The sequence below is a fragment of the Lathyrus oleraceus genome, chromosome 5, assembly GCF_024323335.1.
Source record: "Lathyrus oleraceus cultivar Zhongwan6 chromosome 5, CAAS_Psat_ZW6_1.0, whole genome shotgun sequence".
In the NCBI taxonomy this organism is placed as follows: Eukaryota; Viridiplantae; Streptophyta; class Magnoliopsida; order Fabales; family Fabaceae; genus Lathyrus; species Lathyrus oleraceus.
Genome location: NC_066583.1, coordinates 381,797,125 through 381,814,367, shown reverse-complemented (window position 1 = coordinate 381,814,367; position 17,243 = coordinate 381,797,125). Strand labels below are relative to the sequence as shown.

Here is a 17,243-nt window from a genome sequence, read left to right as displayed (position 1 = left end):
AGCATGTAAATATGGTGTATAATCAATCTATTGTGAAAAATTAAAATATTGGAATAATGTATATTCAAAGGTATAATGATGACATAAACTGTATTCTAAAATAAAATCGATATTAATATATTCTCATAGATAGGAAAGTAGGAGTAGGGTAATAAATGAGTTATTCTATAGTAGATAGGAGCATAATTGCTTTAATAGAGTTTATGTTAACAATATATGGTTTTGTGCGTAAGGAAAGTATCATTTGAGTTGTTGGTAAATCGATGAAATTGGAGATAACGACACCAACAAATAATGCAATACTATTTCATCAACTTATAAGGAAAAACAAAATCTAACAATGAAACTATAACATATTTGTGGAAAGAAGGAAAACCATATAATGTAACAAAATTGGAGATAACGACACCAACCAACCAATAATATAACAAAACTCATAGTATTACAAAAATAAAATAAGGAAAACCATATAACTAATATTAACCATGGAAAGAAAGAAGTAGCAGCTAGGTCAAAATGTTCACAGTCAAAATTCTGCAATGGCCACATGTATAACTGTGTGGTGAATGTGGAGTCTGTAAGAAGGAGCAATATGCAAATTATAATTAGTTCAGAAGGCCTATATGACAATTTATGAAGAAACTTGATTAAAACTCAAACGGTAGAGTTAAATAAGTCTTGTGATGTACCTGTTAAAGATTGTGGAAGACTTCTTTATAAACAACATTTGTTGTTGCATCTTTTACTTGAATGTGTTCGTCGTGTATCAAAATCTTGATTCATTTTTTTGAAGTCACTCTTGAAATTGCAACATAAATTTGACCATGACTGAAAACATCTCAAGGAAAATATAATCCAGCCCAATCAAGAGATTGACCTTGAGATTTGTTGATTGTCATTGCATATGACACAATAATTGGGAATTGTCTTCGATTTAATTTAAAGGACCGTGGAGATTGTGAAGGAGACATATCCATACGTGGTATATAAATGAGGTTTCCATGACCTTTACCACCCATTATCCTTGCTTTAACTACATGGTTATCCATATTAGTAACAATTAAACGTGTACCGCTAAACAAACCTTCTGGTTGATCAAGGTTCCTTATTATCAGTATAGGTGTCCCAATCTTCAAATTAATGTGATGTCCTGGTAATCCTGAAGTTCTTAGAGAGCTGATAAATTTTAGACTAAGCAATTCAATGATGTCCATGTCATGTATTTCGGATCTATCAATTGAGTTGGATCTATAGTAGTCTCTTGAATCACCTTAAAGAAAAAAATTAGCAATGCGATATGAAATGAGATAACTGACATGAACTCATAATAGTAACGTGATACATATGAATAATTACCTGGCGTTCTTTCAAGAACATGTTCATTGATCTTATCAACAGTTTCAATAGTTGCAGCCAAAATAGCTCGAATTTTGAGACAGTCGTATGATTGATAATTATCCAAAAAACTCAGATAGGTACTGTCAACAATAGCCTCGATTGGGTCATCAAAGGTTGATATTAAAATTTCAGAAGGAATATCAATTTATGCATATCCATCATTTGGTTTAAATATTTTTCCTTCCTCAATTTTGAGTATCCATTTTGAAAATTGTTCTATTTCAAGACATTCAATTGGGTTTGAACCACTTCGTAGTCGCATGCTTTTTGTCAAAGTACTTCACAATCATTCCAAATGTATGAAGCATTTAATGAACTGTGTATAATATTAGAACGAGTTCCTCTAGGTACAACAAGATGAATTTACCTAAAATCACCACCAAAAACAATAACCTTACTATTGAAAATGGAATAAGAATTTGGATGGTTACTCATAAGATCTCTAAGTGATCTATCAATAGCCTCAAAACAATGTTTGTGAGCCATGTGTGCTTCATCCCAAATTATCAATTGTGTCTGTCTTAACATTTCTGCAAGGTCATCCTTAGGTTTGATGTTGCATAGAGAGTTGTCTAAAGTAGGAACTGGTATTTTCAACTTTGAATGTGCAGTTCTCCCACCTTGGAACAAAATTACAGCAATTCCACTTGATGCAACAGTCATGCCACATAAAAGTTTTTTCGGTTCCTCCATGGCCATGCAGGAAAAAAACACCCCCTTTTGATTGGTGACAATAGTGATGATTTTACCAAAGATGATGTTTTGTTCATCTACAATGACATCATTACGAAATGTTAGCAACATCATAAAAAAGTACAACTAAATTCACGTACACTTTTGTAAGTATAATATCAAATGACAAAATGTGTATGAAGTCAAACAACATGGTCAGTTAAAAAAATTGAGTTAAGAAACAGTTATGTACTTCTAATTTAATGTTATCCAGCAATGCAAATAAAGAAATACCAATGGAAAACTATTCATACTTTGTAGTTATCTATAGTATAAAGTAACAACCTATGAGTGATGCATAAAACATGGCAAATTCTGATTTAATTGCAGGAACATCATAATTTCGTTAGTCGTAAATCAAGCGATTACCAAGTTGTTCCAAAACATAACAACTTGGATATGGAATAGGACGATAATCCTTTAAAGTACGTTGATTAGCTTGCAAAATCTTTTCAATTTCAACTAAAGTCAAATTTTGTAGTTCTTCGTCATTCAAACTAAGTTCTACAGTAAGAGAACATAATGTTATGCTTGATCATAAATACATCTAATATGATACATAAAAGTAAGACAATAATCAATACTAAAGAGTTATTTAAATATGTACCTGGATTGCAAGACAAATCCATTGTTCATGCAATATACCATCCGACAACCATGTCCATATATTATTCGATACATTACTTGGTCTATTTATTGTACTGAACAATAACATAATGACAAATAGCTTCCTCAAAAATTATCCTGAACCCCATGCACTTGCTTCCTTTATGGCCAAAATAAATTATTTGTCATCCTCAAGAAACCCTATTGCAAAGCATGCATCTCTAAATCTAATGTATCGTGTTCCTCCAACCTTACGTATGTCCTCGTAAGTTGTTGTGCCTTTAACTACAGTGAGCATCATTCTCAAATACAATAATTCACCGGTTGTTGGTGGAACCCATATTAACCATCTGATGGTATTACCTTTCTTCCTTGGTTTCCAACATCTAGTTTTCTTGTCATAAATAAACTTTGTAACAAAATGACCAGATGTAAGGGTTCTTGCCTCTTCATACTTTTCATTGGCAATCAACCACACCGTAAACATGGATTCAGTTACACTTGCTTTTCCAAGTACATTTTCCATTATGGCATCCTCTGTAAAAAATACAGGCTTCTCTCCAATCAAATGGTAAACCATACGTTCGACTACAGGTTTTCTGGCATGAATCTTGAAAGATAAGATTCTCCAACATGCCTAACTTGGTGAAACGTAACGACAATCAAGATATTGTTGAATTTCATCACACGCGGAACCCGAAGTTCAACTTCCTCCTTTGGCTTGGATAATGGAAGCAGTTATTCTATCATAACCCTTATGAATGTATTTGAATAAGTACTTTATGGATGAATATTGGTTGCACCATTCCATGTTGATATGAGCCTGAAACTTTAACAACAACCTTATGTTGTAAGGCACAACATGTATGTTGTCAAGAGAAACTCTATTTTTGACAATTTTGTGGGTGTTTGCCCTTCTTCTATATTGAGGGAAACCGTCTTGGTCAAAAATGGTTGTTTCATTGAATTTTTTGGGGAAGAATTTTGAATATTTTCTATTTTTCATGCATGGTGACAACCCACATGGGCCATGCATCATATGTTGCTTCTGTTGGTTGCATCATATGTTTGTTTAATAAAGTCCTTAGAATAGCTAGTCCGTTTAATGTATCAAGTGTGACTTAATCATGAGATCACATTAAACATAAGGACATTATTCTTAAAGTATCTATAGTCGAGCTTTATTGTGAAGTGGGATAACATTAAAGCATTAAGACTATTATGTATATAGACTGATGATCACATCTCATGGATCATGGATAAGGAGTTATCAAGTCTTAAACGTAGGTATGAATATTAAGAGTAATATTTATACTGGATTGACCCGCTATGAGAATACTATATAGAATGTTATGCAAAGTGTCATTAGTTATTCTCATGGTGATAATGGTGTATACCACCCTTCGACTTGAAACCACTATGGACCCTAGATGTAGAGTCGAGTGCCTTATTGCTGATCAAACGTTGTTCGTAACTGGATGACCATAAAGACAGTTGATGGGTACTCCACGAAGCATGCTAAGGGACATGAGTGACCTAGATGGAATTTGCCCATCCTGCATAACAGGATAAATGTCTATGGGCACAATATTGAACTGGACAAGGATGACACGGTCTATGCCTTGTGTTCAATATAGACATAAGGGCAAAAGGGTAATTGTACACATAAGTATTATCACAAAAGGATTTGTCAGATCACATGACATTTTCGTGTCTTGGGTAGCAGTGATGTGTTACTAGATACCGCTCACTATTTATTATGTTAAATACGTGATTTAATATAATTGCCAATGCCGCGAAAACATATAGAGTCACATACAAAAGGACGGATTGATGAGAGATAGAGTAACTAAGGAATACCGTAATGTACGGTGCACTTAAGTGAATTGTAGAACATCGTAAGGTATAGTGTACTTAAGTAGAATACGAAATATGGTAAGGTACCACGCGCTTAAGTGATTTTGGCATATTATAAGATATGGGCCACATACACTTGAGTGGGCTTTTTAGCTTGCAGCCCACACAAGTGGTTCTATAAATAGAACCCTTGTGTAGAAGCATTGGTGTAGTTGCAATTTCGTTTCTCTCTCTCTCTCTCTCTCTCCCTCTCTCTCTCTCTCTCTCTCTCTCTCTCTCTCTCTCTCTCTCACTCAAAGCCTTTATTTGTAGCAGCTAGCACTGAGGTTGGAGGAATCCGTTCGTGTGGACTGAGTAGAGGCGTTGTCATCATTCAACGTTCGTGATCGCTCCATAGATCTGCATCAAAGGCTACAATCGCCACAAGAGGTAACGATTCTATCACTGATCATGCCCATTCGTAAGGATCACTAAAGGAGAAATTTTAAATTCCGCTGCGTTTTGGATCGCTCTTCTCCTTCAGCTTCACCAAATTATAAAGTCTTGGATGTAAGTCGGGGTTAGGAATTTCACAGGAGATGATTTTGTCGATATCAGTAGGATTAGGATACTTAGTTTGAGGGTGCATGAAAATAATAATATGTTCATATGGAAAACCTCTCTTTTAAAACTCAATTGTGTATATAACTGTCATGAAATATAACAAAATATTAGTGAAGCTGTAGAAGTGAAACATTCTACAAAATGGTTTTAGTTATAATATGAATAGAAAATAGGTGAAATTTATGCAACATGTTCAACACAAGTATTAATGATAACATGCATAATCTATTTATATTAGAAAGAAAATAAATGAGCCTGGAAAATTGAATATGACCAACAAAAAACTCACATGCTAACGCCTTTCCAAGTATATGCCTGCGGGTGATATCAACCATCAATTCATCAAATTTAATTTTGAACACCCTTGAGATAATATATGGACGATCATGAGGTTTCGAATTTTATTTTGCCAACTCTTTTGTGATTTCCGGCCAATTCGGATTACATCTAAATGTCAAAATAAAAATCAGGGAACCTTACTGAACTTGAAATAGACATACCATCGAAATATAGTTTATCCATATATCTTCTGCTCCCAACAAATGTTGACGGCATAACAACTCTTTTCCATTCTTTGCATTTGTATGTTGAGTTATGTTGTTCTCATTTTCTTTTAATTTGTGATGTTTACCAACCCTCAATTTTGATTGCTTTTTTCTGTAGCCAATTAAGCCTCTCTGTTTCCATCACTGTGTAACCATCAACCAAAAATTGATGAAATAGTCTCCGTGAAGAAATAATAGTTTTTGCCTCACGTTTTCTTTTTTGAAATATATATGAAAGCCACTCCATTATTGTTTGATGGTTTCTTTTAGTTACCACAACCTCACCTTCATATGCATGGAGAATATTTGCTTTATATCCATCCTCACCATATGGGAATAGTAATGGATATTTAAAAGCAAGGTAGCTTGGATGAAACTCATCAATTCTTTGCAAATTGTCACCACGTTCTTGAATGATGATATCTCTTTTTGTATCAGTATCAATGTCACCAATAATAAGGGCAACAACTTTAGAAATTGTTGGCTTGTTGTAAACCCTACCGTCTGTTTGACGATCAAATATTAGTCTCAGTTTTAAATCCTTCACATTATAATTTTTAAGCATATCACGTGTCATCCTAAAAGCTTTTGCATGAACATTATTTTGATCCAACATTAACCTCAGGTTAGTTGCAATTGTTCTGTCAATATGTTTGTTGTCCCTATGTATTAACAAAAAAGAATAAAATGTCAACTACATAGTAATAATATAATTCATGTTGCATAATGTTAGTATTCATAGTAAATGCCTGAAACTTTCCATATGGTTTTCAATTTCATTGTCTGCGTCAAATATATACAACTGAGCATACTTAGGTGGTTGGCCTATCTCTGGCAGCATCGTCCTTATTCTATGGCAGGTCTGTCCTTGAAGTCTTGGAGTTGGAGGACCACCTCCCTTTCTATACTTGGTGTCAAATTTCATACCAGGAAAAGTTAAAGACAACATCGCATTATAAGTCCTCGTGTTTGCTTGGTAATTATTTCCATAAATTGTTTTAGGGTCGAAAAGGAGTTCTTGAAGTATGAGGGGAGGGGGTCATCAATCATGGGTAGTTTAACCTTTCCTCCATGACAATATCGTTTAAATTCTGGGGACGTTGTATTCCTTGATTTTTACTTTATTTCACCATACCACATGCAAGCAAGACAATGTTGGCATTCCCAAGCCGGGTCACCAATGTCAAAGAATTATGTTGGCGTATTAAGTGTTAAAGATACTAATGCAAGATATAACAAACCAACGTGTAAGATATGATGGGAAAAATAACTAATTAAATGTTAATATCTCATATAAAGAATTAAATTACTACCTTGAAGGTGGTCCTCGACCATATAATCATCTACATTATCTATGTCATTATTTAAATTTCCATCTAAAGCATTATCTGAGCTGGAATCCAAGTCATATTCCTGATTTATGAAAAACATGGAATGGTTAGTAGTTTGTTGTAGGATGGTATTATTGATTAAGCTAGTCGTAGAATCAATTTGTTCATCATAATTTGTTAAAGGTGGTATATTATGGTCATTGGGCAACTCAGAAGTTGTTGCTTGGAACTGCATTAATAGATTAACTCCAACAGGTCTAACAAAGGGTGTGGTATTAGACCTATAATGATGTTTTGAATGTTGAGTATGAATAAAATGATTAGTTGATTCTTGAAGTGGTGTTTTGATCAGTCACCATTTACATTGAGTTTTCATTATTGATCCGACACAAAACAGAGGCATTTGACACGCTGTGCAAGCATTTATGGTACATTTTGAGTTAGTTTTACTTCCGTCATTTTATTTACGCATTTTTAATCTTTGTTATGTTTTACCTTTTATTATCTTGATTTTATGTGTGGGATAGCTGTGTTTTTGTCCGACAGATCCAGGTAGAAGAACCAGAGAACTCAGAACAAGATAGTGCGAGATTCTGGCACGCAAAGGAGCAGAAAACCCCGGTACAGGAGGCCTGACACGGCCACCCATGTCACCTGACACGGGCCGTGTCAGGGCAAGGGAAGACAAGTAAAGAAAACAGTAGCCTAACACGGCCACCCGTGTCAACTGACACGGGCCGTGTCAGGCAAAGCCCTCAACCGTGTCACCCTTACCATGGGCGTGTCAGCTTAAACAGTAGGCTGACACGGCCACCTATGTCAGCTGACACGGGCCGTGTCAGCATAAGCCCAAAAATTCCAGTTTTCTCGGGATTTTTAGAGACATCTTTGGACTTGTCCAACTGCTGCTGGGAATTTTCACTATAAAAGGAGGTCTTCTGCCAAAGGAAAAATCATCTTGGAATATGGCAAACCACAGTATTGTGAAGCAATCAAGTATTATAGAGATCAATGGATTTGGAGAGCTGAAGAGATTCATGAGCGGGAGCGGTTGAAGATCAAAGTCATCCAATTACTTGTAATGTGTAATTTTTATCTTGAATTTGTTTTAAACAATATGAGTAGCTAAACCCCCCAATGCTAGGGGGTGTCCCTGATTTAGAATTGTAATGAATTTGAGTTTATATTTGCATTTATAATATTTTGCTTACGGTAACCTTTTGATGTGTTTATTGCTTTCTCTTTCGGACCAATTGAGATTGATTTGTGGTTATCAATTAGGCTGGACCCCCATTGATAAGGTTTTCATCAGGTTACTCTACAGTAGATATCACCTAGGACTAGGGATACCCTGTATAAACCAGAGCACTCTTGATATTATACAGCTTAACTTCACCCTAATTGGCTATGGACATAGGAATTAGGGTAGATTGATTAAAGGTTTTCTCACCAAGGACTTGGGAGAAAATACCCTTGAGAACTGGTAGTAATTGATATTTGTTGATGCAATAGTAACTCAGAGTTGTTACAAGGATAAATCATACACCTTCCCTGGCATTGTTCCTTTTTCTCTATAAACCCTTATTTTCATATTTCTTTACCTTTACTTTTATTATTATATTTTTACACTCAAAAACCAAATTAATACTTTTTGTTTAATTGAATGATAATTTAAACTCAATATTAATATGCAGTCCTTGAGATCGACATTCGGGGAATTTCCCCATCATTACTATAAAAGGCAAAATAGTACACTTGCTATTTTCCCGATCATGTTTCATATGATCTTTTTCCTGATTGAGCTATAGTTAGGTTTGATTGTTCAGTAGGAGGAATATTTTCTTTAGAGGAAGAACTTGAAATATGTCTCCTATTCATTAAGGTTAATTTTCTTTTTTTTCCTTGCAGCAGCAGCAACAAGAGTGTGGTTGGTATCCATGGTTGTGTTCTAGAAATAATTCAAAATAAAATAGAGAAAGTAACCAATTTGAGGATCTTGTAAAAATAAGTTTTACATGTAGTGTAAAACATCATTAAATTTATAATTAAAGACAGGGAAATCTTAAGTCAATAATAAATGTTCAAAAAAGTTAATTAAAATGTTGGATGCTCAATCCTAGAAGTTTTTATTGGAAAAGGAATTGTTTACCTTGCAGATTTTAAAAATCTTGAACAATTGTTGTGTTGCTTGAAATGATTAAAATGTACACATTGAGGAGAAATATGCTAACATTTGTGTAAAAGAAGTTTTTTGTTTGTATCTGAATAAGTTTAACTTTACACATTGGATAAATATGAATATTATAAAATGTATAACGTAATGTTAGGGACAGAAAAACGCGGGAACTGTAATTGGTTGGGATAATGTATTTGATTTAGTTGAGGTGACAACACTTATATAGAAAAACATTTTAAAAAACATTCATCATTGAGCCGTATAAATGCCATCATAGTTGACTCTATAAGTGAGTTATATGATGATTTAGTAGGTTTTCGTAACAGGCTGGGAAAACTACACGGTGGGTGTCTAACGTGGTTCCATATGAAGGATGGTTCGACTGACTAAGTAAGAAAGTAGTCTTTGAAAAAATTATCAGCGTTTTGACACGTGGGTAATAAAAGTGGGGATGGGTTTGTTTGTAAAAGTTTCTAATGTATGCACATGTACGTTTACAAACCCATTCATATTAATGTTGCATTAAAATATGGTTGGAGTAATAACTGATATAATAATGACATGAAGAGGTGAATTACAAAAATACCACAAGTAAACGTTGGAGTATTTTGGTGGATTATAAAAGGCACAAGACAATAGGTATATGAAATATTGGTGAATTTTCAAGGTTATAACATGGAGTCTAAGAGATTTGAGGTGTTCTCCCAATGCAGGTAATAACCATCATTTTCATTGTATTTTTTTGTTATGATATGTTAGTACAAAGTGTGTTGAGAAACTTGAGTAACACAAAATATGTGATGCAATCCTTATGATGATCGGGATTCTCAAATTGAGGATATAAAGATTAGCATGGCTGTAATGAAGTCTGCAAATGATCTTGACAACATGAAGAACGACATTTCTGATTCAGAGATGCATGTTATTGTAGAAGAATTTGAGGCGCAAAGTGTTGATGTTGATTGTGGGAACGATGACATTGAGTTTGTTTGGGAAAGAGAAATAACTTCACCATTTAAGGCCACGCGCAACGTGCTTGTAAGCAAACATATATAACGTTGTCAAGTTAATGTTGTTGTTGTTTAACTATCATAAGTTTAATTGTAACATGAAAATTTATTTGCAAAATATTCCAAGAAAGGTTGTCGAGGGGTGTGTTACAAGGTCTACAGGTACGGAAGTGAATATCATTGATGTTGATAATGGAAATTGGTATGGAAATGAATTACACAGTGCAAAGCGAAACAAAGATGAAATGTTTGTAGGCAAAGGGTGGTATGAATTTGCGAAAGAAAAAAAACTCAAGAAAGGTGATGTGTTGGGCTTTACGTTTGATCCATCAAAAGGTTTCTTGTATGAGGAGAATAAAAATAACTGATGGATTTCAAGGAATTTTCATTACTGTATAATGTTATTATTAAAGTATTAATGATGTACTTAGGGTTTAGAACCATATGTGATGTTGTAATTTCGGAATGACTAATGTTATACGGTTCACAAAAGAAACAAAAAAGTTTCTCTGAAAGTGTTGAAATATGTTTATATTAATACTTGTAAGGTGGTATTTTAAAGTGATAAGAAAGTGGTTTTGAAAAAAAAAATAGAAAAGCTAATTGTTGGAAGTACACGAGGCCCCGTGTAGAACTTACCATTGAGTGAAATTTACACCAACTATTTGCTTTATTGGATAAAGTGGATATATTAAATTGGACAAGCTATAATATTCTTTATAGTGCCTATGGTGACTATACATAAAGAAATTCGAAAATGTAAAAATAAAGCAAATTGGAAATGTAAGTGGATTCCCTATTTCTGTCAATATTATATTACAATATGGGGTTGATAATTAAAATGGTAGGGAATTGGTGCACTTGAATGCAGAGATATGCGTAGAACCACAACTCAAGTTGGGAAATACATATAACTATTGGTATAATAAATGTCACCAAACCAAACTATTATATTATATGTCATTCAAACATTCTCTTATTTCATGTGCATAGTTGAGAAGACAATATTATATTATATAGAATATCTTAATATTTCATGCGCATACGGGAGTAAAACTTGTGTTTAAATGAAGGTATCAACGGATAGGAACGTAAAAATTTGGTAATACGGCTATAATCAGTAATAAGTCGGTGATAATAATAGTAAAACTGAACCTGCTCATTTGTCCAAAATGTTATAATATAGTGCAACCATGATAGTTAAAAAAAACACATAGTTCATACAAAACGGGTAGTGGGGTAAGTAGTTCTTAGAAATACTGATACATGAAGTTATAACTTATTTCTTCTCCAACTTGACATGTTTTCGACGTAGCCTTGTTGAAGATTAATCTCCTTCAACAATTTCTTTCAAAGTCAATGACTCGCTTAAACCATTATGTGCACCCCTTTTCCCAGAATTTAGTGGAGTGATAGGCAGTGCTTTGTGTTTTTCAAGAGTTAAAAAAATATGGATAAAAAATGACATAAAATTAAATGAGCCACATAATACAGGTTTTGAGACAAGAAACAGTATACAACTCATAACATGAAATAAGTTATAACCAACCTTTTTGGAGATGGAACTGGAGGAAAGGCTTCAGGATTCAATGTTAACGTGATTTCCAATTCCTGAACCATAAAGCAGAAAATTATAAAATCAGGATGATTTTCAAACACATAAATAGGAATCCAAAAGTAATAGTATCCTCACATTTATGATAGTCCATTCTTCAACTAATGTAGCCTCATATACACCCTCATTTATCTAAATAAATCAAATGACAATAATTTAGTGATTATGTGCTAACACGGGATGAAGCAAACAAAACCAAAATTGCATGACATTGTTATAATACCTGTAGTATTTGTTCACCATTAACATCAGATGAATTTGGTTGCTGTTAATTACAAATCTATTTATGTTATGTTTGGAATCAACATACATGTACACAATACAAAATCCATACGCAAGTGTTTGCAAAATATCTTACAAACCTCCCTAGAGAAAGTAATTTATCAATTGTTTCTTTGTCCTTTTTAAGAGACATGACATTACCATTTTTGCACTTTGGTTGCCGTTTTACTTTGAATGCAAATTCATGTCCAAGTAACTGATCAAGTACAAATGGAAACTCTAGTGGATCATGAATACCATCCTAAAAGAAATGAAAAAGTGTGACACTCAAAGACATTTGTATTAACATGATATTTCGAATGAGTTTAAAAATATGATCACACCTAAACCATGGTTTGACGAAGTTGAGAAGCTGAAATTTCCAACAATTAAGTACATTCACGGTCCCAAAACACGAAAATTACATTACTACCATTATCAGCTACTTCAATCTCGATTTCGTACCTATAAGGTTTTACTCATAATGATTAGAAATGTGTCACACTACTTTTTATTTATTCCATACTGATTAAAGAATACCTCAATATTTCAGTTTTTGTTGAATGATTATCAATGCATATATAAGGTGGGGAACTTCCTTTAGCTACTTTTGGACACTTGTGGCATGCCTGGTAATACCATACATTTCCAGATGCTTTCAGTTTATAAGTAGTGACTATCGTGACACACCAAGTCAAATGGTTCATGTGATTTAAATATTGTAATGGTGCATGAATATACATAATAGTATAAAGTAAAACAAAGACAAAATATACTAATATAACGACACCATAAATATACTTACATCAGGAAGTTTTACAATATCCCCCAGACTAAGAGCCGTAGCTTGTGACATGAACTTATCATAAGATGTGAGTTGAGAACCAGAAGAGTTTCTTGACCACATATTAGATTGCATACTAATAAGTTGACTTAAACTACCAACATGGTAGTCCTTAGGTATCCTGTATAACAAATAAATACCATCTTCATATTTCCATTACTTTATAAATTGAATCAGTCACTTTAAGTAAGTATACCATGGTTAGTTTTATTAAACAATACCTTCTTCAAAAATCAACAATTTTGGGAATCTTCTCGTTAATGAAAAGATTTGTGATGTTGTAGGTATTCGACATCGAAAGCGGATATTTACCTAAGTGAATAAAACATTAGATCAGTAAATTACTGACACCCAATATGACTTAAAAACAACACATATAATGTAATATATGCATACTTATATGACGTAAAAATAACACATATAACGCAACATATGCATACTTATATGACGTAAAAATAACACATATAACGCAACATATGCATACTTATATGACGTAAAAATTCTATGACTAATCGAAGTAAACATTTATAAATGAACACTAAAAGACATACATACCTTCCTCTTTCACTTTAGCATACTGTAATAACATTATAGTTGGACCACCATCTTTTTTAGTTTGAATGTAGTTCATGAATTTCATAGCATAGGACTCCCATAGGGTACAATTCTAGGTGTTGTTCCTAAATTTGGAAAATCATATTCAATAAGGTTAGTATGGGAGAAAAATGCAACATATCAGATTATTTGCATATCACCATAATCTTTACCCAAGATCTTTCAAAATAATGTTGACTTGTTGTTTCTTGCTTCCTGAAGTCATTTGGGTATACCCTATCTCTTCAATTAGTCCAATAACACCTAACAATTCAATTATGATTTGCCTGCAACACATTAAGGTAGATCCAGACAAATAATAACAACAATATGTATAAGTATATCGTAATAGTGAATTCATAAAAATGTATAACATATTAACAAATCCATCTTTCATTTTCCAGTAATAATATCAACAAATGGTTTGATGTTGAGCTTTTTTCCAACAATTTCATGTTTGCTTATATCCGACACAGAAGTTCCAGTTGTAAATCTAATGATAAACTGATGTTTTGAAGTTTTGAACATTAAATCATTGGGTAATGGCATAAATTTAGTCACAATGTAAGTATTGTTTATATGTAACATTGAATCAAATGTTGCTTTCAGTGCGGATAGCACAATGACATGAATATTAGAGCCCTACATTAAACATTATAAACACCAATTAATGGAACTATAATACTGCTGGAAAGTCAACATTGCATGTCAATAATGTTTTAGACGCATTACACACCATGTTACAAAAGACTTACATCTGCATCCATAAAAATGAGTTTGACATACTCTTTGTTGTTAGAAACCACATTCCATTTGTGATGCACCTTGACAACAATCTTCCATAACTCTTTCTTGTCAATAATATCACAAATTATTTCAAAAGGCCTTACCATTCCCGTAAATCCTGCAACACATTTACGAACATCAAAACATGAAATTTTTTATGGTTTCAAATTTAACATACATAAAAAAACATATTATTCGAACATTAAAATCAAAGCCTTTTCATCGTCACAACAACATACAACAACAATGATTCCAAACAAAATAACAACATAAACAAAACTAATTACGAAGAATGGTAATAAGATAAAGAAATAAGCCTCACAAGTTTGGATTATAATATTTCAGATGATGTAGAAGTTATTGCATATAGAGATGGAAGAAGAAAACTTTATTGAAATTGGAAAAGATGAAAAAAGAGGAAAGGGTCAGAGAGAGAAAGCAAAAAGTTGATATATTGAGTATTGGGAAAGAGACATAATGTTTATGCATAACCAGGTTCAATGCTTTGCAGATACATTATTTGCACGACTTTCAAAAGATAACTTTGGGAAAAGCATATGAAACAAAATCTCAACATATTCAATTTGGTAGTAAGTATAAGTTGCAAAAACAATAGTACAATTCATATATAATAAAGTAAACCATATCATTAGAATTGATAGTTTGGTTGCAAAAAGTAAATTTTAGACACAAATAACCCCTATTTCATTGAGATGGCATTTTTCTAATGAAGGGCAATTTTGAGTTTTCCACAACATCTAATTTTCTTATATTATAGATTATTTTAAGCCATCACATCAAAATAAATTAATGGTCAAGATGTGGAATAACAATCAGTAACTTACTATTGGAGTAAAAATATCCCTTCTCATATACATACATATATATATATATATATATATATATATATATATATATATATATATATATATATATATATATATATATATATATATATATATATGATTTTTTTTATAATATTGAAAAAATATTAATCATTTATAAATATAAAACAAATATATAATATAGTTGTCATTAATAAATAAATAAAATATTGAATAAATATTTATTATTCAATGTATAACATTAATTTAAAGAGAAACATGCAACATATGTTTGTAATTGAGGCATAATATATGAAATTTTTATTGATATTTAAAATAGACTTAGGCTATGTTTGGATACGGTAAAATGAACGGAGCGGAAAGGAGCGGAACGAAATAGATGGAGTGGAGCGGAGCAGAATGAAATAAAGATATCATTCCATTATTTGGGTATTTCACGATGGAAGAGAGCAATTTTATCATTCCGCCCAAATTGGAGGGTACAAAAAGTGATGGAATATTATCGATAGTCTTTTGCATGTTATGAATTAAACGTAAATTATATATATATATATATATATATATATATATATATATATATATATATATATATATATATATATATATATATATATATATATATATATATATATATATATATATATATATATATATATATATATAATTAAAACTATTTTACTTTTCATGCTATGTATTGAATTTAATCAAAACATTTTCCCATATTTTAATCAAAACTATTTTACTTTTCATGTTATGTATTGAATTTAATCAATTTTTTCTCACAAATTAAGATTTTATATACGGGTACAAATTTATTATTGATTCAAATATTTTTATAGATAATATCAAAACAAAAATAATATTTATATACGGAAAAATTATATTATTGATTAAATTATTTTTATATACGGGAAAAAATATTTTTGTTATAAATGGGAACAACTTTACCCCTCTTCAGCGAATATAATTTGTTGATATGATTATGAATTGAATTCTCCATTATAAACTCCAGCTCCAACCAATCCTAAACAACTTCCCAATATTCATCCAACTTAAAACAAGCAGCACACATAAGTTCAGCTGCTGAGAACAAAACTGCCTTTTAGTTAACGAGACTTTGGTGCTCCACAATCTTTTAAACTGCAGTAAAATCTCATAACAATACATAGTCTCTAGTTGCTCCTTCAATAGTCCCTTATAATAAGATTTCACTGAAAACTTACCTGAACCGACACTAATCCAACCGAAACCCTTTATGTCCTTAAGAATACCCTGATGCAATACTTCTTGTTGTATACATTGGATCTGTGATGCCAACTGCTGAACTGAATCATCTTGAGCACCAAACAACACACGCATATGAATCATCCACCGATTCCAATTCTTTCCATCAAAGACTGGAAGCTTTATGTTCAAGCTACCGTTTCCACCGCTCATCTTCCTTCTTGTGCAGAATCACTCAAATCTCACTAACCCTCGTGTTTCCCAATCCCTCATAATCAAGAAATATGATTATGTTTCAATTTCGAACTTCAATTCACTATGAATTTCAGAGACGAGATCAATCACACACGCCTCACGTACAATAATAATGCTAGTTATTGGTATTGCAAATAATAACAATTGGTCCATCTATCAAATGGACGTCAAATATGTATTTTTAAATGACCCGCTTGAAGAAAAGGTGTATGTAGTACAACCCTCTGGTTTTGTTGTGAGAAACCATGAGTTAAAGTTCTACAAGTTAAAGAAAGCATTTTACGGTTTGAAGAAAGCTCTAAGAGCTTGGATCAAGTAACTAGATAGTTTCCTAAAGGAGGTTGGCTGAAAGAAAAGTGTATCTGAGCATGGCGTGCATGTGAAGATAAATACTAGTGAAGGAATGATTATTCTTTGTCTATATGTAGACGACTTGTTGATAACATGCAACAACGGAAAGTGAATTTCCAAGTTCAAGAGTGAACTTATGAAATAATTTGAGATGACTGACCTTGGCCTCATGACCCATAGTCCATAATGGACTACTCACTCATGTTGAGG

The 17,243-nt window shown here is 32.5% G+C and overlaps 2 protein-coding genes and 1 pseudogene across 2 annotated transcripts; 1 reads left to right on the top strand and 2 right to left on the bottom strand.

Annotated features, from left to right (window-relative positions):
- Positions 1-839: 839 nt before the first annotated feature.
- LOC127080865 (uncharacterized) lies at positions 840-2,759 on the bottom strand. The gene is made up of 5 exons (XM_051021155.1): positions 2,738-2,759; positions 2,500-2,634; positions 1,766-2,168; positions 1,357-1,478; positions 840-1,270 (listed from the first exon to the last, which is right to left on the bottom strand). Exons 1-5 carry the CDS (start codon positions 2,757-2,759, stop codon positions 840-842), a joined length of 1,113 nt encoding a protein of 370 aa, XP_050877112.1.
- A 155-nt stretch (positions 2,760-2,914) lies between these two features.
- LOC127080864 (uncharacterized) lies at positions 2,915-3,742 on the bottom strand (annotated as a pseudogene).
- Positions 3,743-10,100: 6,358 nt separating this feature from the next.
- LOC127080863 (uncharacterized) lies at positions 10,101-10,626 on the top strand. Its single transcript, XM_051021153.1, has 2 exons — positions 10,101-10,286; positions 10,345-10,626. Exons 1-2 carry the CDS (start codon positions 10,101-10,103, stop codon positions 10,624-10,626), a joined length of 468 nt encoding a protein of 155 aa, XP_050877110.1.
- The last annotated feature ends 6,617 nt before the right edge of the window (positions 10,627-17,243 follow it).

What these genes read in the sequence shown, in the direction of transcription:
- LOC127080865 (XM_051021155.1), bottom strand. Translation starts at nt 2,759, where the DNA reads ATGGATTTGTCTTGCAATCCAG. An exon ending in GGATTTGTCTTGCAATCCAG is followed by an intron (nt 2,635 to 2,737) that starts GTACATATTTAA and finishes CTCTTACTGTAG; the next exon opens with AACTTAGTTTGAATGACGAA. An exon ending in TGTTCTTGAAAGAACGCCAG is followed by an intron (nt 1,271 to 1,356) that starts GTAATTATTCAT and finishes TTTTTCTTTAAG; the next exon opens with GTGATTCAAGAGACTACTAT.
- LOC127080863 (XM_051021153.1), top strand. Translation starts at nt 10,101, where the DNA reads ATGGCTGTAATGAAGTCTGCAAATGATCTTGACAACATGAAGAACGAC. An exon ending in AGGCCACGCGCAACGTGCTT is followed by an intron (nt 10,287 to 10,344) that starts GTAAGCAAACAT and finishes AACTATCATAAG; the next exon opens with TTTAATTGTAACATGAAAAT.